The 26,125-nt window shown below is 51.8% G+C and overlaps 2 protein-coding genes across 8 annotated transcripts in view; one reads left to right on the top strand and one right to left on the bottom strand.

Moving 5' to 3' along the window:
* The window catches only part of PAPPA2 (pappalysin 2), a 94,605-nt gene extending 85,695 nt beyond the window's left edge, over positions 1-8,910 (top strand). The window contains exons 21-22 of the mRNA XM_049808511.1: positions 6,278-6,376; positions 8,384-8,910. Of these exons, the coding sequence (XP_049664468.1) occupies positions 6,278-6,376; positions 8,384-8,458 (174 nt within the window). The 3' untranslated portion in view covers positions 8,459-8,910. The remainder of the gene's footprint in view (positions 1-6,277; positions 6,377-8,383) is intronic.
* A 125-nt stretch (positions 8,911-9,035) lies between these two features.
* The window catches only part of ASTN1 (astrotactin 1), a 64,264-nt gene continuing 47,174 nt past the window's right edge, over positions 9,036-26,125 (bottom strand). For 2 of the 7 annotated variants that reach the window (XM_049808516.1, XM_049808512.1), the window contains exons 19-23: positions 25,803-25,954; positions 25,321-25,456; positions 25,090-25,190; positions 24,281-24,464; positions 17,752-19,225 (exon numbers count right to left, since the gene is read on the bottom strand). In XM_049808516.1, the coding sequence (XP_049664473.1) occupies positions 18,991-19,225; positions 24,281-24,464; positions 25,090-25,190; positions 25,321-25,456; positions 25,803-25,954 (808 nt within the window). In that variant the 3' untranslated portion in view covers positions 17,752-18,990. Of the gene's footprint in view, positions 9,668-11,795; positions 14,628-17,751; positions 19,226-24,280; positions 24,465-25,089; positions 25,191-25,320; positions 25,457-25,802; positions 25,955-26,125 lie in introns of those variants that run through there. The other 5 variants (XM_049808518.1, XM_049808514.1, XM_049808519.1 and 2 more) reach the window with 5 other exon arrangements.

Below are 26,125 nucleotides of genomic sequence, written 5' to 3' on the forward strand. Positions count from 1 at the left end.
GGCTCCAGGGGACAGCTGCCATGGTTCAAAAGGAGCAGAGGGACAGCTCAGGGGACAGAAACTGGGAGACACAAAAATGGTGGATGAAGCACTAGGTCTGTAGGAATTTGTTTCTCTTTTCTTTTCTTCAGGCCAGTTGGTCCCAGGTGCCACTTGCCAAATTTCTAGAGCTCTCCTCCTCTGAGCAGTGCTCACCCTGCCTCCCTCGCTGTGATGGGCCAGGTAGAGCTTGCTTGCTGCTTGGAGTGGCTGAGGGTAGTGAGGCATCCCAAAAAGCTTTTTGAGCAGAAGCCAGCCCTGTTCCCTCTCTGTCCCTCTCTGTGTTTTTCAGAGCTGATTTCCTCCTTGCGTGCCGGAGAGCCTCAGGAAGGAGAGAGGGAAAGTGAATGTGCTTGGGGTGTTGAGGGGGGGAGAAGGAAAAAAAAAAAAAAAAAGACACGCTGCAACAGAGAGGGGGCCAAGAAAAATATTTAATCCAAACAATGAACATTGTCATTTCCTCCCACAGTCTGCATTCCCAGTCAACTTCCCTGGGCAAGCAGGGGGAGCCAAGAATGGCCGGGCTCTCTGCCTCACCAGTGTGAGAGTGTGTGTGTGTGTGTGCAAGGAAAGGGATGTGTCCTGGGGACACTGGGCTATAGTATCACTTTAACTAGCTCCTGCCGTGTCTGTGGCTGAAGGGACTGACACCAGCCCGTTTTCTGTAGGGAAACAGTGGTTTGGAGCGATGTTGGAGGGATGTGGGCAGGGACAGGAGGGGTAATTTCCAGGGACCCAAGCTGGGGTGTTGGATGCATAGGGGCTTTAAGTGAACCAAGCTTTTAACAAGGCTTTGGGCACTCTTCAAGTGCTCCCAGGGACCTCCCAGAGCTTTTGAAATATCTTGGCTAATGGCTGAGGTGGGAAGGAAAGAAAGGCATCCAGCTGGGAGAAGCTGCCCTCTGCCTAGCTCCGGCCAAGGGCTGCTGCAGGCTTTTCGTGCTTTCCTTTCCCCACGCACCCCTGCCTGCTCCCCCCACCACTGTAGTGGCTTGCACATCTTAGAACCCTGAAGCTGCAGCAGTCTCCAGCCCTGGGGCAGCTCAAAGTTCATGTCCTGTGGTTCGGCGAGTCCTGGTTTGGACCCCACCAAATGGACTGGGGTTTCCAGCTGTGCTCGGTGAGAGCCTGGCCCTGGTTACTGCTACTTTCTCATTTCTGGTGCTGAGCACATGCTGACACTTTTGGGGGCTTGCTCTCAAAGACCGTGCAAGGCTCCTGGAAGACCACAAGCACAGCGAGGGAAGATACTTCCCCAGCAGAGGTTTATCGCCCAGCCCTGTCCCTGTCTCCCCTGCCATGCCATCTCCCTCCTGTCTCCTCCAACTGATTCTTCCACCACTAATGACTCATCCATCGCAAGAGCAGAATTCACAGCAGCGAAGCTGATGCACAAGGCGTGGGTCTGATGGCAGCCGCAGCTTTTCCAGGGCCAGTCCCTGCCTGTCTCCCCTGCCAAAATGACAGTTCCCCTGTTCCTCTGGAGCTGCTTGGAAAGTGACAGCTGAGAAGGACAAAGACACCTGACCCTTAGCTGCAGGGTCACGTGTGGTTGTCTCAGCATGCAAAGGATCCAAGGTCAATGCCCAAAATACCAATGCCCAAAGGGAAGGACGGAAGGACAGCAAAATCCATGCTGACTTAGAAGCAGCGTGAAAGCAAACTATGCACCCTGCTTGGATGGGAGCAGCACAGTTGCAAAGCCCAGGACCTGTGCAGTCTCCCAAAGGCTGGGGGGAAAGGAAACACTTTGCTTATTAAGGCTGGACCTCATTCCCTGAAACTGGGATCTGGGCTTTCTCTAGCTGTGGGCAAATTGAAATCGCAAGCACTTTCCATCCCAACAGCAGTGCAGGAGAGTCTTTTCAGCTCTTCAGTTACACAATTGACCGGGTGCTTTTTTCCACCTTCCTCCAAAGCATCTGGAATGGATCATCACCAAAAGCAAGGTACTGGGCCTTCAGGTCTGCTCAACCAGAGCAAAACCTGCATTCCTGGGAAATAATGTTCATCAAATGCCTGTGATGCAGCACCAAAGTATGTATGATACTGACAGCGTCTGTGATTTATTCTTCATGCTCCGTCTTTCCCTCACTCTGTTGCACACTTTCATGCTCTTTCGTAGTGAATCAACCTACACATAAGATGGATTTGAATAAAAGTGTCTGGACCCTGCCTGCCTCCCCAGTGGCACTGGGAGGTCCCTGCTGAGCAGGACAGCAGCCCCCCAGGAGGGAGCCAGCCAGCTCGGCCCAGGCCCTGGGGCTCTGCAGGGATGGTGGAAAAACAGGGATGGTGGAAAAACACCACGTGGAGACGGTACTTCCTGCATGGCATCTCCTGGAAGCCTCGAGAGAAATGGCACTGCCAAGCCCTCTGAGATGCTTCTGCCTGGGATGCGGTGGGATCTAACCAGTCTTTCTCACATCCCTTCTTTGCCTGGAATATTTTTCCCTCTTTTTTTTTTTCCCTTTAATTTTTTTTCTCTTTTCATTTGTGCTGATTCCCGGCTTTGAAAGCGCGTGGGGTTTTAGCCTGTTTAAATTGCCAAGCACTTGATTCGTGGTTACTATTTTTATGCCAGCAGCACAGGGCTTGGGCCCAGCAGTGCCAGATGCTGCACCTCCACGTGCTAACACATGCCCCGCTGAAGCTCCTGTCTGAATAAACAAGGAAGATGGATGGCGCGAGCGGGGAGATTCGCTGACACAGCCTGGCTGCCGCGGTGGCATGCCACCTAGCCGAGCAGCTCCCTATCACTTAATGTGGTGTGAGGCGGTTGCAGCAATGACCTTATTCATTTTTTCCCAATTTATAAGAGCCATTTCAACCAGCCCTTTCCCCCCCACACACTGGAAGATGCATATTCTGGTGACTGAAACCCAGCTGGCCATTTTCCTGGATCACATCCATTGCCTTCGTATGGCATGGTTGGGCACTGGTGTCTTCTTTTTTCTTGTCAGCATCTTAAAACATTGTCGGGTGTTCCTGCAAGTCACTGACCTAGGCAAACCTCCCTCCTCTCACTGCTGGCATTGCTTTCTGTGGAGCCACACGGCCCAAGGACGGGCTGAACAGCATCTGTACGGGTTTTCCTCTCACATCACGTGCTCTTAGTACATTGCATTGCCCACGTCCTCCCTTGCCATGACTATTACAAGACTAAAATGAGACTGATGCAAGTACGAGGGTGCCTGTGCCCTCAAGGGTGATCCACCAGCACCTTACGTTGCTCTTTCTGCTTGCAAAGATGAAACCAGCTGGAGATTCTTGTCAAGGCGAAGCAACAGGAGTCACTGTGTTCTCCAGGCACCGGGTGAGGAGCAGGGACAGCAGTCCCCAAACCCTGCGGCTGGCTCTCTTGAGCCTCAAATCCAATTAGTCATTTTTTATTTTCCCCTCATATGTTTTTCCAATGTAATTGGGAGCATGAGTTGTTAAGTTTCCCCAACAAGTGTTGCTATAGGAGCCTGTATTTGTTTAGGGTGGGGTACGGGCTCCAGCAGATTGAGAGGAGGGGGCAATTAGCCCTAATAGGTATAGAGAGAAACTGAGAGCCTCTCCTTCCTCGTCCTGTCCCTGACTCTGTCCTCCCCCCACCTTTCACAGAAGATCTGGAAATCGTTTCAGACCTGTGCAGCAGGGATGGGCAAACCTCCCCATAATTGTATGGAAACTACCGAAGCGGCGGGTGTTGTTTTGCCAGTGAGTCATGACATATGGAGCAAAGCTCAAGGAAAAACTCCACCGCGTGGAAGGCTGCAAAAGCAAATCACACCCAGAAGAGCTCTTCTCTGCCAGTGACTCTGGCCAGTACCCTGCCTGCATCCCTGCACCAGGCAGCCCCAGCATCCCTGTCCTGGATCTCCTGGTTCTCAAAGCTGCTTCATGGCTCAGAGACTTTCTTTGATCACCATCATTTAAGACCTACTGATGCTTTTCAATGGAAAAGGAGTGTTAACCTTGGTGAAATTGCACCCTGGTCTCCTCTGGACATGGTTTGCGACAGCAATGATGGAAGCCAAATCCCTTCTTGGTTTTGAGTGAGCTACCTAACCCAGCTGTGCCTCAGTTTCCAACCTGTAGGAAGGTGTGCTTGGTCGTCTTCTCTTGTGAGATCTTCCAGGAAAATGTGATCTTTCTGTGGCTGCCTGGATTTGGCCCAGGAACTGTGGTACTGATAGCACAGTCAGAATGGGTGGTTTGCCATAATCTGCTGCTACTTCCTAGCCTGCATTGAGCCCATTTCTGTTACTTGTGGGTCATGATGACAAAAAGCTACATCGGTTCCCTGGTTTTGGTATGGCTTTTTCCTGTGATTTATTGGCATTACCACCAGTCCCACATGTTGGCTTTGGTGCCATGGATGCAGGGCTATTGCAGTGTGGTGACATTTTTCAGCTGGCTGTCATTTGTTTTAGGGGTGCTATGGGCAAGTGTCCATCAAAGGCTTGGTTCAGGTATTTTCTGAAGCCCAGTTGTTGTTTGGGGCCACCAGATCCAGTGAAGCAGGTCAGCTGCTTCCATGAGCAAAGGGGTGGCCAGGTTTTCACCAAGAGCCCCTTCTGATGACAGCAGTCCTCCTGGAGGTTGGCCATGGTTGCTGGGCCAGTAGCTACCATCACAGAGCCTGGAGCGGGAGAAGCATTTCATTACTAATCACTCAGTTAATGAATGGCCTCTCCACTGTTAGCACATTCGGTTGTTGCTTGGCAGTGCTGATGTGTATCTGTGATAAATAAACCTTGGCTGCAGATTGTTCCTGACAGTTCATTGCAAGTGCTTCACATGCATGTTGTTTGGTTGCACCAGTCACACAGCATTGTTTCCCAGCCCTAGTTGGCTGCTTCCCAGCCCCAGTTGCTTGTTTCTCTTCTCTGATCAGATGACTCATGTAGCTAAACAACAATAAAATGGATTTTTGAATGGCTGCATGTGCCATTTAACTTTTCTGGACGGAGAGCTGTTCTGCTGCAATAGCTTTCTGTTTCCATATTAGAGCTGAAAGTAAAGAAGACTTGTTAGTGATAGAGCATTTATCCGAGCTGCACCACGGCAAGCTGGGATCTGCAAATCCCTGGTTGTCTAGGCAGACCTGACAGTGACTCACGGGAGAGCGGCAAAGGGCACTGGGCTGTGCCCTGCAAAGAAGAGCCACCATTATTTTGGCAATGCAAAATCCCCCACCACTCAACGATACAATTTCCTTACAGATGGTGAGATTTGGGCCACAAAGAAAAGAAATGAGGAGGAAGATGTCCAAAACTGAAGCTGGAAGGTGGCCAGGTTGCCACTATTTCTGGTTATCAGTAGGCTGGTGCCCTCTCTGCTCAGTCAAGAGTTGGATTTTGCCTGCAGGGAGCTAGTGCTTAATGAAGATCCTTTCTGTTTGTCCCAGCTGGCCACCAGATAAGTAGCCTTGTAGTCCAACCCAGCAAGGTTTGGTGGAGTCATGTACTAGAGCCTCCAGTGGAGAGTCTAGAGGAATTTGGGGACATTCTCCTCAGGGTCAGAGCCAGAGCAAGAGCATTCTGAAAAAGGCATAGTCCTTGCAACCAAGGCTTGCCAGTCCTTGGCTTGCCTTGAGTGCAAGTACTTCTGGGAGACTACTGACCTTACTGAACCTTTCTCATAGTCCAAGGGAGACAAAGCACCTACCTTCCTGAGATTGATCCTCTAGCAGGATGCTCTACCAATCCTCATAACAGCCCCTCTGTACTTAGCTGCCCAAGCCAGGTCACCAAGCTCAACTTCAGAGTCAAGCTCTTTTGGAGGAGGGATGTTGGAGAGAAGAGCTGAGTCAGCTTCTTACAGAGCCCTGCCCCAGCTGTGAACATGCAGAGAGCTGGATTACAGTGAGGTGGTGAACTGAATGCTAGTTGGGTGGCAATGGACTCTATGGAGAAGCACTGAGTGAGATGAGAACGGGGACTTGTGGCTTTCAGGTTGGAGCCATCTCTAGCGATGCGGATTTGCTTTCTTGCTTCCTGACACAATTCCCTGATCCTTGAGATACAGCTGCTGCCCTCCGAGCACCCAATTCTCCATACACACCATCCAGGATACCAGTCTTCTGGTGCCCTTTGGCTTTGAAGAGGGGGTTGTGTATGGTGGAACTGGGCCTTAGCCCTTATCAGAGGTGCACAGGGGCCTTGCTGAGGACCTGGGACCTCTGCTTTTGGGGGCAACTTTATGCTTTTGAAGAACCCTTTTAGCAAAGACTGGTTTCTCTGTCTAGCCCTTCCAAGCAGACGGCTGGTGCGACACCATCAACAACCGGGCATACTGCCAGTATGACGGGGGTGACTGCTGCTCTTCCACACTGTCCTCCAGGAAGGTAAGTGAGCATCTTCTGTGGTGCTGGCCAGGATTTAGGATTAAGTGGTGACTGCTAGCCATGCTCTTTGGCTTTACTGGCCATGGAACTGAGCCTGCAGTGCAATTCTCCCATGAACAGAGAACAAACCCATGATTTTAAACCAAAGCCAGCTGAAGCTGATAGACATCATCCCACTGATTAACAGCACGGTTTGGACTCAGGCCAGCAGGACTGAAAGCTCAGCCCAGCTCCCACTGAAGTTCATGGGATTCCCTCTCTTTTTGGGAAACAAGTCCCAAAGGAATGACTTCCATAGGATGTAGTGCTAGCCACGGTGAGTCAGAAGTCACCTTGTCATATAATTGAGCAGTCTCAGGGGATTTTTGGTATGGTCCATTGGTGTCCGCTATAGGCTGTCTTTCCCTCCCAATTTTCCTGGGGAGGGAAGGAGGGAGGAATAGAGTGGAGGGAGCAGCTTGGCATTGGGGTTGCACAGACCCTTCTTTGTCTCCCATCACAACCTCCCCTCCCACCTAACTTGCTATCCAGCACTCACAGCCCATCCTTTCTAAGCATATCCAACAGCAAAACAAATCATAGGGCATGAGATAATTTCTCACTGCAAAAATATGTGAATTTGGATCTTCTCATCTTTGTTGTGGAGCTTGAGTCATTTTTCCTTTCATCACACACACACACACAAGGAAAAGGAAAAATAAAATCCTGGGAAGATCTAGTTAAGATAGGAGAGAAAAGGCTTTACACACAAGTGACGAGTGAAACCTCCACAGTGGTATCATGACATCTTGGAGCAAGGCACGGCTCTCAGGAGGTCTGAGACATCTGGATCTCGGGCCAAAATAAAGGACAAGTTCGCAGTGGAAGGTGGGGGGATTCAGTCCCATGGCTCTCAGGACATCCAACCCCAGCTTGCATACCCCACGGGTCCCAGATCTCCTGTGGCACAAGCCTCCAGCATGTCTCTGTTAAGGCAGATGCAGGAATATGGGGTTTAAACACCAAAAAAACCACTCCAGCCTCTCACTGGCACAGGCTGTGAAAAATCAAATGTGCTTCCACAGAAAGAAAAACTCCTGGCTCTGAGCCTGGTGTGTATAAAACCTCTGGAGGAAACTTTTCTTAGCTCCCATGGCCCATGACTGGGCAACTGTCAACCAGGAGCCAGATGCTCTGCTGGTGCCCTCCCACCTTGCTCTGCTGCCACCGGCTAAGGTGACATAAGCTTGCTAGGCCACATGCAGTTGTTGTAGAAAAAGTAATGGGCAGTGACCCTCTCTACCTACGTGGGATGTCTCAAAGCAGCACAGCTTGCGTGTGGCCCGAGACGGACCCACTGCCTGCCCCACTGAAGGCCATTCCTGCCTACACAGCCTCCAGCCTGCCTGGGTTTTCTTAATCCATAGTGCACAAGAACTGTATGAATCTACCCTGGCTCCTATATCAGGTAGGGTGGAGGCCAGTCTTTGCAGCTGGGAGCTTGGCTGAGTTCCTCCAAGAGGTGCAGAAGATGAGGTGCGTGCAGAAGGTGTATGCTACCTTCATGCTTTGACGAGCCTGGAAGAGCCAGGAGTAGCTTGAAGGACAGGTCCATGGGCTCAAACATGGACAAGGGGAGCCTTCTAACAGGAGCCAAAGTAAAACTGAAATCTAGAGGTGCCTCACCACTGTCAGCCCTAGTCCAAATGTCTCACACCCCCCAGGGGAGACTTCTCCCCAGGGTTTGACATTTGGGGCACAAGACTCAAGCTGACCCTCGGTTGCAAAATTTGAAATGCAAGTTAAAGGAAAACACCAAGAACAAAACTCAGCCAGGGACAGCTTGTATCACAGCCCATTTCTTAGTGAGCACGGAGCCTGGCAGTCTCTACAATGCCAACAACATCAGGGCACAGCCCAAAGTGTCTGTCTGTCTGTACCTGGGTGGAGAGGGCTTGCAGAGGCGTAGGGGTGCCAGGAGCCAGGGATCTCAAAGCAGAGGCTTACATCTCCCCTTGGTCCCCCCAGGTGATCCCATTTGCTGCTGACTGTGACCAGGACGAATGCACATGCCGTGACCCGGCAGCCGAGGAGAACCAGTAGCGGCACCACGAAGGGCCTCTCTCGGTCAGGCGAGCGCCGGAGGAGCGAAGGGGCAGCAACGGGGGCCGCTGCGGAACAGTGGGGTGCGAGGGGGCAGGAGGCATAAGGAAGAGCCAGGCAGGGGGATGGTGACCGCACATGGAGGGGATGGGTCAAGGCCACCGAGCAGCCAGCGGGCTGCGGCATGGGAGGGCAGGCGCGTGGCGGTCCCCTCCCCATCGCTGCTCCCTCCTGAACCCAGCCAGGACACGGTGGGCCCAGTGCACACTCGAGGGGCTCAGCCGAGGGTCTGGCAGCACCTTGGCCATGCGCTGGGCTGGGCTGCATGCCAAGAGCCTAGGTGCTGCCACGGATATTTGTCCTGGTCCAGCATCTGGGTGTCTGTCTTTGCTCTGGGTTTTGTCACCGTTCACCCCCCTCTGCTGTACAGGCTTCTTTTAGCAAGGTCGAGGTAGTTGTGATCTCTCTGCAAATATTTAAACTTAATTATATATATATATACATATATATAATATATATATAAATATATATTATATTTTCTTTGCTCTTGATGAAGCTGAGAAAGGATATCCTTTGTCACACACCCATGCTGCTGTGAAGTACAAACCATTGGTAAAAGCGCAGGTTGGGGTGGGAGGAGCAGGGAATTCCCTCTTCCTTGCTGAGAGGGAGCTGGAAGGAGGACAGAGAAGCCAAACACCCAGGCCACCCCGGGAGAGAGCTCCCCAAGCAGGCAGCATGGAGGCTGCAACTTCGATGTTCTCTTGGCATCTTGCAGGCACGAAGTTTTGCCCTTGGGATTTGCCAGTCCTTTGCCTTGCTCTGCTTAGGACCCTGGGTGGGGATTTTGAGGTTGAGAAGAAATGCTGCTGTGCCCTTGCATCACTCCAGCAAGCACATCAGATTTGGTGAATGCTGCTGCCCCAAAGGGCACCACAGATGCCTGTCACCCATTATTTCAGAGCCCTGTGGGAAGGATTACGTGTCCGTGGGGGTCAGTAGGAGCAAGAACATGGAACAGTCCCTCTCTGCCCCGCTCCCCCGGCCACTCTGCACCCAACTAGACGAGAGACTTAGTGTGCAACTCAGAGTAGCTGTGTGATGCTCTGAATGAAGGACGATGAAGCGGTCCTGCTTTTCTTTCCCACATCTTGTTTCCAAACATGAGCTTCAACAGTGTTGTCAGCAGTTCTCGGAGGAGACCAGACCCTGTAATGCAAGGAGAGACAGGACCCAAATGACCTGTCAGGAGACTTTGAGCATCATCTTTTGCCATTGAGATTTTCCTTATTACTATGTCTATGGCCGAGCCCATCATGGTGGATATAGTCGCTGACTTTCATGAGTCTCTTCCTCCTGTAGGCACTAAGTGAAAATCTTCAGATCCACTTCTAGCCCCAAAGCAGCCCAGCTAGAAACTTTGCCCCCCCATAGTTGATTCCCAGAAGCTCAGCTTGGCAGCCTGGACCCAGTCCCATAGAGGCAGCAGGTAGGGAAGGTGCCTGGCTCCAGCTGGCGTTATCCCCGATGGTTTTGTGCTGCAAAAAGGCAGAGAAAGGGATAGAAAGAGGAGAAAAGAGAAGGGACCACAGAGTAGAAGCATGGACCCCCGCGTCCACGGGTCCAGCTGCAGGTTGGGACCAAGAGACCCAAGGCTGCCCAACTGCATCCTCCCCCCATGGCCTGTGCTGGTGGAGGCAAGCTCCGAGCCAGGGTTTGTCCAGTGCGGGAGCGATGGAGAGAGGGTGACACGGTGTGGAGAGACCGGGGATTTTCAAGGCATCCTTTGGCTTTCGCTAGCTTTTCCCCCCCACACACATTTTTGTCATGCATCTCCTAAAGTTATGTTTTGCTGGAGGACAGGAGTAGGGGCAGAGGTACCTGGACATCCCACCAGCGTCCAGAAGGAGCTGCCTTGTCCTTCTCCAGGCCCTTTCCTGATCCCAAGTGTCCCCATCACCCCACGACAGGTCAGCTCCTGCCTGCGCTGGTCTAGGAGAGGATGTGGGGTGGGGGGACTGGACGATGGGCCCCATCTCCTCTTGCAGCAGGGACTCACTGACATTTCTGTTCCTGTCATGCACAAGTGACAACATCCCGGGGTTATCACCCAAACGCATTGTCAGTTTGGCAGAGCGCTGCAGTTTTTTTGACAGAGATCTACTTTTCAATTAAAAAACCAACCCTCAAACAACCCAAGGAAATTTTTAAAAGGCCTTTTGAGACTCTTCTAGCCACAACAACATCCCCAGACTGTGCAGCTCGGGCAGCCCATCCTGCTCCACCAGCACAGGGAAGGGGAGATCCAGGGATCCCAGCACAGCAGGAGCAAGGGACACAGCAGCCCCCAGATGGTGGGGACATGGGATGAGGGTGACACACAGAGGGAGAATTTCAAGTCCCAGCATCTTGCCATGCCAAACCCTTTCCTGCCTGGTGTCAGCATTACCTAGATGCCTATGTGTTTAGACACCAAATTTTTAGCCTTTTGGCATGAAATCCTGGTCTCAACAACAGCTCGTCCCTGCTCACCAGTGCTGCAGGGAAGGGACCGTATCCCATGGACAGGGGAACTGGGCGGGGCCGGAGGTGCTGGCTTGGCTGATAGACATATGTGCTTTTCATGAATGGGTAGCTTCTACGTACTGAAATATTGTTCTTCTATAGCGACACTGAGCGATTTTTGTCCCTTAGGGTTTTATTCACAATGGAGGCTGCTGCTATTTTTATTTTTTGTATTTGATAATTATTTTTTATAAAAATCTATGAAAAATAAATAATCTTCCCATCCTCCACCTCTTTTGCCTCCTTGCTTCACCCAAAGCGGGGCCAGGCTGGGGGAGGGAGGTGGTTCAGCTGCTCCCAACATCCTCGGTCCCGCATGCCCTTCTCTGCCCCAAACTACGGACTCTCCCAGCACTGTGCCAGCGCAGTGGGAGAGCTCCTTTGGGTTTTGGGCTGGGGACACACACACCTCCAATGCTGACCCTATTCAAGGCTGCCACCCAGGCAGCTTTTGCTGTGCCACTAGCTGCGAGGACACTTTTACAGATGGTCTTCTGCTAGTTATGCCACAAACGGGTCCAATGCCAATCACTTTTTGTAATTAACCCACCTTAAAGGTAGGGAAAGAGTATCTGTGTGTGTTCACACCCCACCTCCCTGGGGACAGGGAGCAGGGGGTGGCTCACGCTAGAGCCACAGAGACATGCCATGTGGCACCCTGGCAAGAGAGTTAAAACCAAAGACAATAAAAAAAGTTGCTTAAAGATTGTGGGAATTTATTATTATTTTTTTTTAAGCAACCAGATAAGCTTTGTACATATGGACTGGGAAACACAAAAAAGCCCTGCACAAGGTGGGTGGCCCTGCCACAGTACCCCTGCAGCCAGCTCCAGCCTCTCCAGTGACAGTGGTGAGCCCAAGGCACCCAACTCCATTTGCTTCAGTGCACCACTGGCACAAACCATGACAGGGACCAGGGCAAGCTGATTGCATAGTATCAGCTGAACTGCCTCCTGTGGATATTCCCAAATCCCACAAACATTCCATGTCACCAAGGCAGGGGACATTCAGAGGACCCCTCATGGGTTAGGACTTTGCTTCGAAGCTGCCCACAGCTGTCCTGCTCTGTCCACTTGGCCGAATCAGTGTTTCTGGTGCTCTGGAAAATGGGATTTGCAGCATTCAATGAAGCAACCATCCCATGGAGCCTGCTGCAGCCACAGCCCTATGTCCCCCCAGCCATACCTGAGCATCCCCTCTGGATCAGAGGCACCTGGACCATCTGGGCCAGGTTTGGAAGTCCCACACTGGAAGGCTATCATGCCAGTGACACAAGGAGGAACAACATATGGCTGGGGGTCAGGAGGCTTTCTTTGTGGCAATTCCTGACTCCCAGTGGCCCCTAGGAAGCTAGGTCTCCCATGATGCTGGGTACGGAGCCACCAAGCCACAATGGCCTGCAGTGGCCACAGCTGGTGACTACATCTGCAATGGGACTGGCCTGCCCTGTGGTCACTTCCTCAGGCCCACAGGGTTGTTTACTGGAAGGGAATACTGCTTTTTATAGACTTTAGGTAAAGGGAATTTTTCTTCTTCCCACTGCTACCTTTTCCACTGTTCAGGTGTTTTGGTGTCCATGTCACAGGTTTTTTTCCCTTTCCTTTTTTAAGACGGTTTCAACTGAACAAATAAAATGGCCCTGAAAAAAAGTCAGGTTGGCTTCCAAGAGCAAGCAAACACAAATGGCAGCTAACAAAATCCAGGCTGCGTTTTTTGATGGACCAGTTCTGGGAACATTTCAAGCCTCTCCCCACATCAGACAGGGACAGATGGTCCCTCAAGTAGCCCCTTTGCTGTTTCACACCTCAGCGCAGAGTTTGAAAAGGCCAAAGCCATGCTAGAAGCTATTTCTCTTTCCTTCACCACGCACCTTGCTTGCAAGTGGTGGAGAAGGTGAATTACGGCTGAGCAAGCAGAAAGATTAGAAAAGACTGAAAAACACAAGCACCTGAAGTGGGTTAGGAGCCAGGGGGCTGCTGGACCCTGGAGGGCAATGCCAAGGCTATGGAAAACAATGAAATCCCAAATTTCCTCCTGCAGGGTTGACCCAAGCACATCAAGGGCCCCAGAGAGGAGTGATGGGCTGAGAAAGTGGAAGGAAAAGCCCCTAACACGGGGTGCCCAGTGTTGCACTGGTGGCTAGGCAAGCAGGGAGCACCTGGGGACATGGAGCTGCCCCTGCCAGCTCCAGGGCGGCTGGGTGCATTGCACAGCCTTCCCTCCTCACCGTGGCTGGGATGGCCTTCCCGTCACTGGCAATCAGAGCCGTATGTACACAGCCCTGATTGAAACAAGCTGAGGTGCTTTGGTTTTGTGTTGCTGCTGGAAGCAAGTGAGGCCCCGGCAAGCCCTTGGTCCTTCTGTCTGCCTGCACCAGAGCAGCTGGGGATGGCAGACACAGGGGCATGCAGGCAGGGCTGCAGGAAGGTCTGCCTCCAGTGCTGGCCCTTGCACCATGTCCAGGGGGTTGGGGCTGGGGTGGAGATGCCCAAAATCTAAGGGGGTGTATTCCTACTGGGGACAGTCAACTCATCCTGAGTCTCCCTCTTCATTATCTTTGATTTGCCTTGTCCTGTCTTTAAACCCCACTCCCTCTTCTTTTAGCCATCTCTGATGGCCACATGCCTCCCTTTGCTCTGCGCTGGCCTCTCCTTCAATTCTGGTCGTTGTACGGCCTTTCTCATTGCTCCTCAAAAGAGGAACAACATCTCCCGGTGACATGAGAAGTCCTCTCTGGGGCAAAGCTCCCCACATCATGCACTTCCACCAGGGCCAGCTTTGCTTTATGAAGGATGGTGCATTAAGGGGCTCCACAGCCCCAAGCAACCAGGACCCCAGTTGTATGTCTTGCATTTAAAACAAAAAGAGCAGCTGTGTATGGCACTAGCCAAGTGAAGAGCTGTTTTCCCATCCTGTCCCCCTGTTTCTGCCCAACACCCAGCCTCATGGCAAGATGAGCCAACCCCTGCATCCCCCAAATGATGACACGCAGTTGAGCAGGCTGGTGGCTCATTCAGCAACACAAACTGGATTTGAAAAGCTTTGTCAGCCGTTACAATGAAGGAGACCACACAGTCAATCATTAAGAAATGGGGCAGCCACCAGCACCATGGGGACACAGTGCCTTGTGTGTGGGCTCCAGCGGTGCCACATCATTTACACGTGTGTTGAAATGCAGCAATCCCTACTGGTACCTGCTTTCTGAGAATGAATAGGGACTGTTGGCCAACAGCAACCCTTCCAACACACACACATTACCAAACCCTTCCTAAAAAGCTGCAATTGTACTGGTGATGCATCCCTTACAGTCTGCTTCATCCTTTTTGGGGTGGCTTTCTCCAAATCCCCATCACTGGCAAGTCAGGAGGAGATTTTGGTCTGGCAAAGATGTGATGAGCCAGCCATGCCGAGACTTTCTTACACAGCAGCTCAGGCTTGCAACTGCACGCTCCACTGCCACGCGGCTTCTCTCCACCTCCTTCTCCTCCTCACATCTCATTCCACAGCCACAGGTTATTGTGCAATGAGCCGGTGGCAGCCACAGCACTTAACTGCATGGAAAATAGCAGAAGGAAAGTATTGGGTGTATTTTTAGCTTATTTTCCTGCAATTTAGTAGTGGGAAAAGAAAAAAAAATAAAAATCAAGTTGTTCCATGAGACTTGATGAAGTCTGGTTTCCTATGGATTCATGCGCTATAGCCCCTAAATCCCTCTTGTCCCATGTCCACCCAGGCATCCTGCCTGCCCACAGTAATCCCCAGCTCTCCCACCCATCTGGCAGGGCAAGCAGCAATACACACTGGGCTTGGCCAAGGGGCCAGCTGCTACAAGTGCTGATGGCCTCAGCACTAGACACAACACTGCACTGTAAACGACTTTTAAGGCATCCCTTGCAGTTCTCACCTCTGCTTAGACACTGACTTTCTCATTGTTTGTAGGACATTAATATTCATGATACTGCTAGTCCTCTGTCAAAAGTCTGCCAGATGGACCAGGAAGTTCTCAGGTGGTGGTTGACCACCAAACAGCACCATCCCATCCACCTTACATACCAAAAAAGGAGCTTTTTTGGACTCTGCTCCCGAATTCCCAGCATCCGCAGAGGTTTGCAAAGCACGAATTGAGAGCCCCTCACCAAGGATGTGTAAATGCAGTCTTTCCTCTCAAAACCTGAAGGTGCCTGCAGGCATCTTCGTCTTCCCATGCCCAGCAGAGCAGGTAGGTGAGGCGAAGTGTAGGACACAGCTCCAGCTGTAGGTACTGAGTGGTTCGGGACTTGGCTAACCCAGTGGGCAGACAAGCTAATGTTAAACTTGTGTGAAGACGCACCCGAGTTCAAAGGCTGGGAGTGTTTCATCCGCTACCAAAAGATGACATCAACTGGACCAAAACTATAAACAAACACTCCAGTTTGCCAGAGCCACAGATTACTAACAGCTCCGTTTAATAGTCAGTTAAATTATCATCTGGAGTTTTACATAGTGTTACAATGATTTTTTTTTGTTGTTGTTGCTGTTGTTTAAAACCTTTTTTTTTTTTTTTTTTTTGAGTAATCTGGAAGGGTTTTGTCTTTCTTGCCACATGGCTATCTCACCCTAAAGCACCCTACTTTCAATCTACAGTAGTAAAACGTCACATTAGAGTTTTAATAGAACATCAAGGAACATGAACTGTAGCCATCTTTGTAAAGAAAAGGACCAAACCATCTTTATATGTTAAGTAACTCCACAACAAGTAAAAGGTAGTAATTCTATTACAGGAGTATGGGTGCAGCAAAGAAAAGATAACGACCCAGAGGTTCATCTCAGGTGAATGATCACTCATTAATTCAGAAATAAAACAAGAAGAGAGGGCAGGGGAATGAGAGAGGTTGCAGAAATGGATGGAAAATAGTGTCTTTCCCAGCTTTCATGTTGTTAGCAGCATGGGAAGAACTAGGAGTCCAAGAGAGAAAATACTGTGCAGACCCAACAGTAGGACCATGCAGCAGATGTGGATGGTGTCAGCTCTGCAAGGAAGGACATGCCTTGGGGCTCACCCATGGCTGTTTTGGGTGAGCAAGCCCCATACAACACATCTCATCAAGACCAGGTCTGCAGCCATGGTGCAGCCCCCCACTCTGGTCTGGGCCCCCACGGCAAGCTGCTGGAATTTGTCTGAGATGGGCTCATGTGTTAGTTGAGGGATTTTGGCAAGAAAAACCAAGTTTGGGCAAAATTCTGACTTGCAAAGCCAGAGTGAGGAAACCAAGAAGGAAGCCTTTACAAAGCCAGGGCCATCGTGAAAACGGCCCTGCAGACATGCCACACTGGCACGACCTGCTGGCACAGTGGGTGCAGCAATGCTGCGGTGGTCAACCAAGCGGAGCACCGCCCCACTAGCAGACTGAGTGGTCTGTCAGCGGGATGGGGATGCTGAGTCCCGTCCAACACTGCGAGAGTGCTGCCAAATGACCTTGGATGGGTGGCTTTCCCCTTGCCCTCCAGGGTTGTCCATCTCCCAGCCCATGGGGAAGCTGGGGGTGAGGAAGCAGATTCCAGCCCAACCAGCTGGTGATGCTGCGGGGTTTTGTCTGACCACGCAAGGGCTTTGAAATGGGAGCACAGAAGCAGAACAGAAATATTTGCGGAGCCCCAGCGCAAATCTTGGGGCCAGAGGAAAAAGTAACCTAGGCAGGTGTGAACGCATGGGGTGTCCAGGGTTTTCCTGGCAACGTAGTGGCAAGTGGCTGGCAGACTGCACGGCTCTGTCCTTGCTGCTGCACCTAGTAAGCAATAAAAGAGAGGAGACTGCTTCCCAAAGGAAAACAGTCTGCATTTCATATAAAGGCCACATAAGCGGTATTACTTGGTGAGCAACCAACTTGCATCTGGGCCAGAGCAGCCTTCGTTCAAGCATCCCTTTGAGGCATTGAGCAGAGGTGCCCTTTGCCCATCCCTGGACAGCTGCCTGGCTGGTTGTTAAAAGTTGCCTCAGCATCTGCTGGGAGAAACAAGAGGATAAACCAAAGTGTCTTGGCCAAGACTGCAGGTGGCTGAAAGGAAAAGGAGCAATGGCTCAGTACAGATCACCCGCCCACATAGATCTGCATACAGAGACGGCTCTGGTCTTGCTCTGAGCCCCAAGCTCTTGGCAGCATCAGGCACATCAAAATATAAGGAGAAACATGTAAGAAAAAGCCAAATGGATCCAATAGACTTCCTTCTTGCAAAGAGCAGGCGTTTGCCTGATGACCCCTGCTAGACACATTCATCACAGAAACAACATGGGGATGCCCAAGTAATACTGACTGCTGGTGGCTGCTCCCAGCAGCTCCCCAATCCAGGCCAGCTGCCCCTGGAGGAGAGGTCTGCCCACAAGAAGGGAAGAGCAAAGCACTGTGTGATCCTGCAGGAAGATACTGAACTGCTGTTGCACAAATACTGTATTGCAGCGCTGTCGGCTGTGACTGGCTGCGGACCACAGCCACCTCCCTCTCAGAACCATGCAAATATTCGAGCTGTGTCCTTGGCAGGTAGGAGGAGGAATGAGGCAGAAAATTGTAAGAGACAGGCTGAAGATTGCTCCTGCCAAGACTGAAAAAAATGAAAAGGAAATTTCTCTCTGAAGAGGCATCGTAAAAATCCCACTGTAGGGCTCCTGGCTTGTCCAGATCAAAGGTGCACAGCTGGAAAGTCCAGAGCTGCCTCCTCTGAAAACCAGGCTGGAAGCTGAAGCTAAAAGGAAGCTGTTTGCTGCCTCCAACGCCATCAGTGGTAACAAGGTTTTGGAGAACAGTTTGCTCTGAACCAAGCCCAGTGTCCCAGGACAACCCCAGTTCTCTGGTTTTAAAAAAATGTCACTGGTGAGAGCTGCAGATGTGAACCTGAACATGGGCAAGCAACACCCCCAGAAGCCTGCCCGCCACACTGTGTCACCAAGCACTCTCTGGGACCAGGATCTCCAGGACTATCTTCCACTGCTGTATCGGGGTACACTACACCCCGCTCCTCTCACCATGCAGAAACTAGGCTACGCCACAGCTACAGGGTGGCTGGTGCAGAAGGCAGCCTCATCCATGCCATCTGGGTGGTACTGTCTTGGCTGGAGGTCTCCTGAGCAGTAGTTTGACATTGCTTCAAAGTCTTTATTATGGTGGGTAAAAAAAAATAATGGAAGGGATTTTTAAGTTGACTTCCTAGGAATGTGGTCCTACAAGAAGAAAGCCTACGATATCCAGCTGACCACTGGCCCTGAGGCCAAATTGCCTTTTCTCTGGAGGACTCTGCAACTTGGAGCAGACATGGGCTTTGACCATGACATAAGAACCTGAGGAGATGGGCTTACCAATGCCCCTTTCTCCTCACCCCAGCTGGTGACACCCCACCAGCCCTGCCCTGCAACAGCACCATTACTCAGCCAGGTCTCATCCAGACCTCATGCTTTACAATTAAAAAAAAAAAATAAAAAAAATCCCAATCCTTTTGGCCATCCAGTGGCTGTTTTATTCAGCCATAACCATTAGCATCTCAACCTGACCTGCATGCCCTGCCTCCATTCTCTGAACACTGCATCACCTGCTCTCCCATCCTGGCTGTGTCACTGTGTTTCTCCCATGACCAGTGTCCCCCACCCTTGGGGAAGGTCCCCACAGCCAGGGCAGGGATGGGGCAGGAGGAGAGAGCACGCCCTCCCAACCTGCCCTCTCCACCGATGCTGAGGAACCTCTTGGCAAAATGAATAAAACAAAACCAAGAAAACTGGGTCCCACAAGACTTCTAACTAGAAAGGCTTTCGGCCAAGTCGAAGAAGAAACTAATACTGAGTCAGTCCTGCACAGAGCAGCTGTTTTCACTCCCAGGTCCAAATTTTCGCCTCCAGAAACATCAGCGACACCCCCACCCCCCCACCCCCGCCATGGGTCCGTGTATAAAACCCTCACAAATGCCCATGGGAAGGCCAGTGTGAGAGCGGGCACCTGCAACCCTCAGTAGTCCTTGTCACCATAGTCATTGTAAAGGACACTCAGCGTCTGCTCCTCGCACGTCTTCTTGAGGTCCCGGCTGAGCTCCGACCAGTCGAGCCCATAGGGCTTGATCTCACTGTAGCGGCAGGCAAGGTACTTGAGGGACGAGCGCTGGAGGCTGATCTTGGGCTCTTGCAGGAGGCCATTGCACCAGCTGCTGAGGTCCCCCAGCTGCGAGAGGATGAGGCCGGCCTTCCTGCAGTGAGGACAGGCAAGAGGAGATGCCGGGGTGGGAGGTGGGGATGGACAGCGAGGGGGCAGTAGGGGTGATGGAGACACCATGGGGTGATGGTGGGAAGGGCAGAAGGAGCATATGAGGAGAGAAAAGCAAAGATGGTTAAGGAGACCACGGGAGCTCCTGGAGGGAGAAGAGATAACGCAAGAGTCAGGCAGTGTGGAGAGCAGCAGAGTGGAGCCCAATGCTGACAGGACAAGGAGGGATGATGGGGCAGGGGGAGCACACCAGCCCCATGGCAGCACTGCAAGCCTAAATGCACGTAAGAACAGCCCCTACCCGGGTCAGAGATGCCCATGCCACCATGGTGGTGCTGAACCTGCTGCTGCACTGGTCTTGGGACTCACTTTACAGTTCCCTGCCCTGTCCTCCCTTCTTCAACCCTGTATTGTCCCCACAACAAGGCCAGGTTTGCTGAGGGTTTAGTGAGGGTACAGTCACAGGTGTAGCTGGGAAACCCCCAACACCCCTTGGGAAGGACATTATCAACAACTCAAATGGCATCACTAGTCACTGCTGCAGCTACTGGACCCCAAATATAACAAGATAGGAAAGTGGGAGCCGATAGCACTGCAGGCAGTGGGGAGAAATGCTAAAAGGTGTCAGGCATGACATGTGTGGCCAGCCCGGGGCAGTGTCACCATGTGTGTCCTCTCCATGAAGTACATGTGTTGCATGTTTGGGAACTGCGCTGGTCACTCATGGCTTGGTGTAAGACACCTCCAGTGACATGGCAGGAAGGGCAGGGAAAAGGCGGGCACACCAGGAGCATCACTCCCTTGCCATCATGTGGCTGAGGGGGACGTGATGGAGAAGAAATGCACAGTATTGGGAGCCAGCACGCTGGGACACCAATGAGCATGAAGGAGATTTAGGAAAAAAAAAACCACTCAAAATATCATGCCTGGCTTGTGGGGGTCTGTATGGAAGGCTGAAGGTGAGTTAAAAATTATGATCGTCCTAAGATGCAGTATCACAAGGTATAAATACAATGAATGACACTCCTGGTACATGACTTGCAATGTTTAGTAACAGTTTAGGAAACATGTCCCACAGGACAGCATGCAAACTAGAAGGAATATACCAAGGCAGACAACATAGGTTTGATCCAAAAAGCTCTGAGAGAGCAGGGGATGTGGCAGAGCTCCCCAGTTCTTTGCGTGTGCACTTTGCATCTTCCAATTGCAGAGAGCAAAACAAGGAAAGGCAGGTCATGGCAGCGGTCTTTCCTAAAGAGCCGCAACCCAGCCAAGGAAGCCAGGAGAGAAGGTTGGGTGACAGAGGGAGAGGAAGTCCAGGACGAATCCATCTTCAGCAGAAGACAGACACGCAGCACCCCCAGGGCAACATAGCCTTAGTGTGGGCTTGTTCTGGCAGCAAGAAAGTGCTAAATTACCAACCCCTCACGTTGGATAAGATATTGGAAGACTGTAGAGGATCCTGGCCAAATATGATCTAAAGTGTGTTCTCTTCACATTTTTCCTCTTAAAATTGTGTTTCTAATGCTTTTATCAAGTAAAACAGTTTGTTCAGATAAAAGACATTACGTTCATTTTAATCTTGTCTAGCACTTTGGGTGATCTCCAGGGAACCTGACACATGTGGAGGTAATGGATTCAAATGCAGTGTCTTGAAGGTGAGTATTGCATGTGCCTGGAAACCCAGACAAAAGTTTAAGTGTCTCAAGAGCTGGGATAAGTTTCCTAGCCAGCTTCAAGGTCAATTGGTGTGTTAGTATAGATAGGAAAGATACATCCCCTTGGTAGCTTTAACTCAGCATCTGTTCAGCACAGAACAGGCAGCGGAGGCACAAATGGTGATGCTAGGGGAAAAAACCCTCTGTCACATTCTTACTTGGATAAGCAGGGGTTGTGTGTGGAGTACACGGCTGTGTTGTGGCTGGTTTGACAGTTCAAGGGTACATATACCAACCATGGAGGAACATCCACAGCCCCTCCACACCTTCCTCCAGGCCAGATGCACATGGGAGAGCTGCTTGGAGAGGAATTGATTTACCCTAGGTCCAGCCAGAGCCAACCTTTCCTTTCCTGGAGAGGAAACCCTCAAGAGGTCCATCACGGAGGTGGCTGCAGCTCCAAGGGGCCAGTCTGGAGCCACCAAGAGGTTGTCCAGCTCTGCAGCAATGTGACACCCGCAGCCCCGGGGCTCACATCCAGAGGACAGTAGAGAGGTGAAGGTGCTTAGCATGGTGTTGACTCTGGAGATAGCCACCCAAGCTGGCCAGGTCTTCCAGCCATGAGAAGGTAGCTGACCTCTCACTTGTCTTGGTCCTCGCATCTAGACACCTAGGCAAGGTGCCACGACTGCCTCTCTTCCTCCAGCGTCACAGGTACCCTAATAGGAATGTTGAATATGATCCCACAGATTTTGGCTCAAAGCCCATAGACACCACCAGACTTCACCAGGCTTTGCATCACTTATTTCTTGCTAGAAAATGACTTGCCTTTCCCTCTATTTCTTCTCCTTATGCAAAGTCCAGGGCTTTCTGCAGCCCTTCTCAGACTGGGAGGGAGTGACTCGCTTTCATAACCCCGGGCAAGTTATGGGCACATACCCTCGCTTCCTTCGGTCCAGCAGCCAGTGTCACCAAGAAGGGAGGCGAGTGCACCCCAAGCGAGCAGAGCCAGAAGGCAGCATGGCCACGTGGAGGAGGAGGGACATGGTAGAGTCAGTCGCGTGGGTCCACATCCAGGACTTCAAAGGAGCATCAGCAACAGTCAAACAAACACTCTGTCTGCCGGCTAAATAATGTCATCTGCAAGTGATTTGTCCTGTCACCACCAGTCTGGATGCTTTGCCCTCGCAGACGATCAAACAGAAGGTCTGCTTTCCAAGATTTGTCATCACCAGAACCCACTGCAGCTGCCTAAATGTCTCTTTCCAAGTAGCGCGAGCTGCAAACACTTCATCAGCAACTTGCGTCATCCCATCCTAAGTGCTCCAGCATTTCCAGAGGGTGGAATTAACCCTCTGGCGCATAGATACACACAGCAAATGGTAACATTTGGCCAATTCAGTGGCATTTCTGGCTGCTCCATGCCAATGCACCTCTGCCTCGTGGGGCTCGAGGCGGCAGCTTCCACCACACCTTCTGGCTGGTCCTTGGTCTCCTCACTGAGGCAGCAAGCAGCGATGGCAATGCTCAGCCTCAGTGATAGCAGTGGCTGTGTGACAACTCCAGTCTGTCACGTAAGGAACTTAATGTACTCACGCAAACCATCACAACAGAAGTCAGATGGTCTGTGCAAACTGGGGGTGGATTTCACATCTGGAAAAGGAGACTGAGCGGCATCACCGCAGCTGGGCTTGAGACAAAGGTGGGACGTAAGTCCAAGCCTGCTGATCCCACTCAGTGTCATGGGAATGAAGCAATCCTGGGCAGAGGAGCTGGTGGGAGCCTTAGCCTTAACAAGACTCCACGCACTGGGATGTCACTACTGAGCTTTGAGGCTGTGCCTCAAAGAGCTCACATTTCTTAGAACATAAATGTGAAAAGGGGAAAGAGGAGAAACCCCAGCTTAGCCCCAGGGAGTGCAGGATCTCTTAGGAGTTTCCCACCAAAGCTGGACTAGGAGACGTGCCTAAGACAGCCACCAGCTATTTGCTGAGTCTTTCTGACCACCTAGCAGAGGTTTGGAGGACAGAAAAGGTACGAGGAGGATCTCCAATCCTCTGCTAGAAATCCACAAGTGATCACCTGGAGAAGCAGGGCTGGAAGACAGCTAGTGGTGAGACCAGCAAGAGGAGGTGTGAGACAAGGGGTGAGGTGTGGGACAGGGGGTAAGGTGCAGGCCATGCATTTCATAAATTAGAGTTGTTGCTGACGCACATTTGAAGTAATCCTGATTTCTGTATGGGCTAAAGACTCCAGTTCTTTGGAGGCCAGATGCTATGAAACACCACTGCAGCCCACACAATCTCCCAGTCCAGCTTGCTAAAATGACTGGAAACATCCACATTACTGGGAAACCACGCAGACAAAAGCAGACATCGAAGGACATGGGGAAAAGGGAACATCTGGCTGTCTCTGCGAGCCCTTAGCATGAGGCACCCCATCCCCAGGCAGCTGGAGGGGCTGCAGTGACCTGGAGGAGCCCAGGGAGAGGACATGGTGCTCATTCAGGCAGGAACAGCTCAGGGCAACCTCCTCCAAAACCTGCCGTGGCAACTCAGCACTGCCTGGGCACCAAAAACACTCGTGTCCCTGAGATCACCCCACACACCCACAGGCATGGATCAAAAGGAGGGAACGTGCAATTCAGACCCAAGATCAATCCACTGCCTGCTTTGGACCACAAGTGGCAGTGAGTTCAACACACAGAGATGCATTCAACTCAAGTCAAAGCCCTGGAAAAGGAGGAAAGCCAAGTCTGACCTTTGCATGGCCCAGCACATGTGTATGTGTTTGCATGCGCTTCATCCAGCAGCTTCCACAACCAAGCTCTCCTCTGTCACCTTCTCCAGCAGGCTTGAAGGTACAACCACCTCCTTGCACCTTCTTCCCTCCATCAATGCCCGGGGCCCTTCTCTACCAACATGCTCTGACCACACTTTCTCCCCTCCTCATCCGCAACAACCTCCATTCCTCAAAGGTGTATTATTTTTTCCAAGACCCTCTGCCTTTTTGTCTGTGGCAGCAGCTACTGAGGGAAAAAGAGAATCCCATCCCCTTCCTGCCCTGCATAGCATGAATGGACTAGGCAAAACTCCAGAGGCAGTACAGGGCTGATGGGATGGACAAGGATGATGGGTTGACAGTGGTCTACTGCCTTCCACCTTGTCCTATGTTTGTGGTCCTTCAAGGGAGATGGCTGGACCCCAAACATATATGCACAGCATCCAGCAAAACAGGAATCCCACTGCAATACTCTAACCTCTATCATCAAATTCATGAGATTTGCCAGAGATCCACCTTGCTGGTGACCAACATCTACAAGGGATAAGCTTGTTGGTGGACAGGCCTGCCTGCCTAGCCAACCCAGCTCCCAAGCCTACCTGGGCCCCAGTTCATCTTCACAGCGCCAGGTGAACTCCCCAAAGCTCTCATAGTGCTGGTTGTAGTGGTAAAGGACTCGGTGCAGGCTGGGGGAACCCAGGTCCAGCAGAGTGTTGTAGGCTGTTTGCTGCTCCTTGCCGCTGGTGTAGCCGTTGAAGAGGTTGTAGATCTTGTCTGCTATTTCTGGGCAGAAGGACGCAGTATTCAGTAGGGTGCAAGGAAAGGCATGAACAAAGCCCACCAGACTAAAGCTCAGCTCTACAGAAACCAAGACGAGAGCCAAGATTTGTCTCCTGAGTCATATCAAGACTAGATCCCAATGGAGAAGCAACAGAGTAGATAGCATTCCCCGGACTCTGTTCAGGTTAGGTTCCCACAGTTTGTTCTGATTAGGAGAAGAAATGGGTGGTGTCATCAGGTACTGTTAGTGAAACACCATTTATTTATGAGAAGGCATACAACTGGGGTTTCTTGAGCACAGCCACCGCCTACACTAACAGTTTCCTTCTGGGCAGGACAGGCAGGTCTTCTTGGCTATTTTGCTATGTCCTGAATGCCTGCCCCTCCACCCATCCTCCCACACCTCCACCAGCACAGAGTGCCTCTGTGTTTGTTTGTGGAGAGGATATGTGTCTCCTGCTGCTCTCCACACCAAGTCTCAACACCATGTGGCAGCACCTGGGCCACCATGGGTGAAGGAGATGTTACAGCAGGACACGAGATGTGTGTGTGGACATGCTGGAAGGGGGAACTCCCTGTTGTTCGTTCCAAGCATCACAGTCCAGCAGCTCCCCTCCCTCCACCTCACCTTGAGCTTTCACATCGTCTACCACAGGGCAGGGGGTCTTGACCGTCACGTCACTGGACCTGGAGCGTCTGCCTGTGTTATCAACTCCCCAGAGCGTGAACCTGGCCAAGAAGCAAAAAGGTGAAGCTCTGGACTCCTAAGGCCTCATGCAAACACAGGCAGCATCAGGCAGGAGCACCACAATCAGGGTGGCAGCGCTGCCATGGGCACAGTACAGGGCAGGCAACTCACATGTAGGTGGTGTCGGGCTCCAGGCAGCGAATGATGAGGGAGATGGTGGAGGAGAGCCTGTCAGGCACTTGGGCCGGCATGGCGCAGGGTGACTTGGCACCAGAGATGATGTCGTCCACGAAGCTCAGCACCGTCTCTAGGGAGAGAGGGGTGGACGCACCACGGGTGATGACATAGGTGTCCCCGGGGTTGTGGAAAGTCCCTGAGGTCTGTGCCCGCTACCATGCTGCCTGGTGCCAACAGGGACCAAGGCTCATGCATGAGGTTGGTGCAGAGATGGACCCATTGCTTTTCCAGCAAGGCTCACCACCGTGGTGTGGAGCTGCCACTTCTGCAGCATGGTGGGCAGGAGAGGGGCTACTTTCTCTTCCACAGGTTACTGGATATGTTGCAGCATCCCCTTGCAAAGAGAGAGGTAGAGGCTCTCCTCCAACATCTCCCTTCCACCCTCCCCAGGGAGAAGCAGTGGAGTGCCCACTCACCTGTCTCCACCTTGGAGTGGTCCATTCTGTCGGTGACTTTCTCTTGACGGAGGAGGTAGTCAACGATCTGCACCCCGATGGGGGGCTCCGAGTGCCCCCACTCCAGCACCACCAGTGTGCTGCTTGGCTCGTGAACAGTGGAGAGCCGCAGGCTGGAGGGCAATGCTGGCTGGTCAGCATCTTGGGAGGGCAAAGTCTGCTGGCTGTCCCCACCACCCACCCATGTTTGCCCTCACCCACGTCTATAACCGCCTTGCTGTTCCTCTGTGCCTTATATAGGCAGCAAAACCACCAGGCTGAGGCACACAGTATGGGAGAGATGC

This window comes from Accipiter gentilis, chromosome 8 (assembly GCF_929443795.1).
Source record: "Accipiter gentilis chromosome 8, bAccGen1.1, whole genome shotgun sequence".
NCBI lineage: Eukaryota > Metazoa > Chordata > Aves > Accipitriformes > Accipitridae > Astur > Astur gentilis.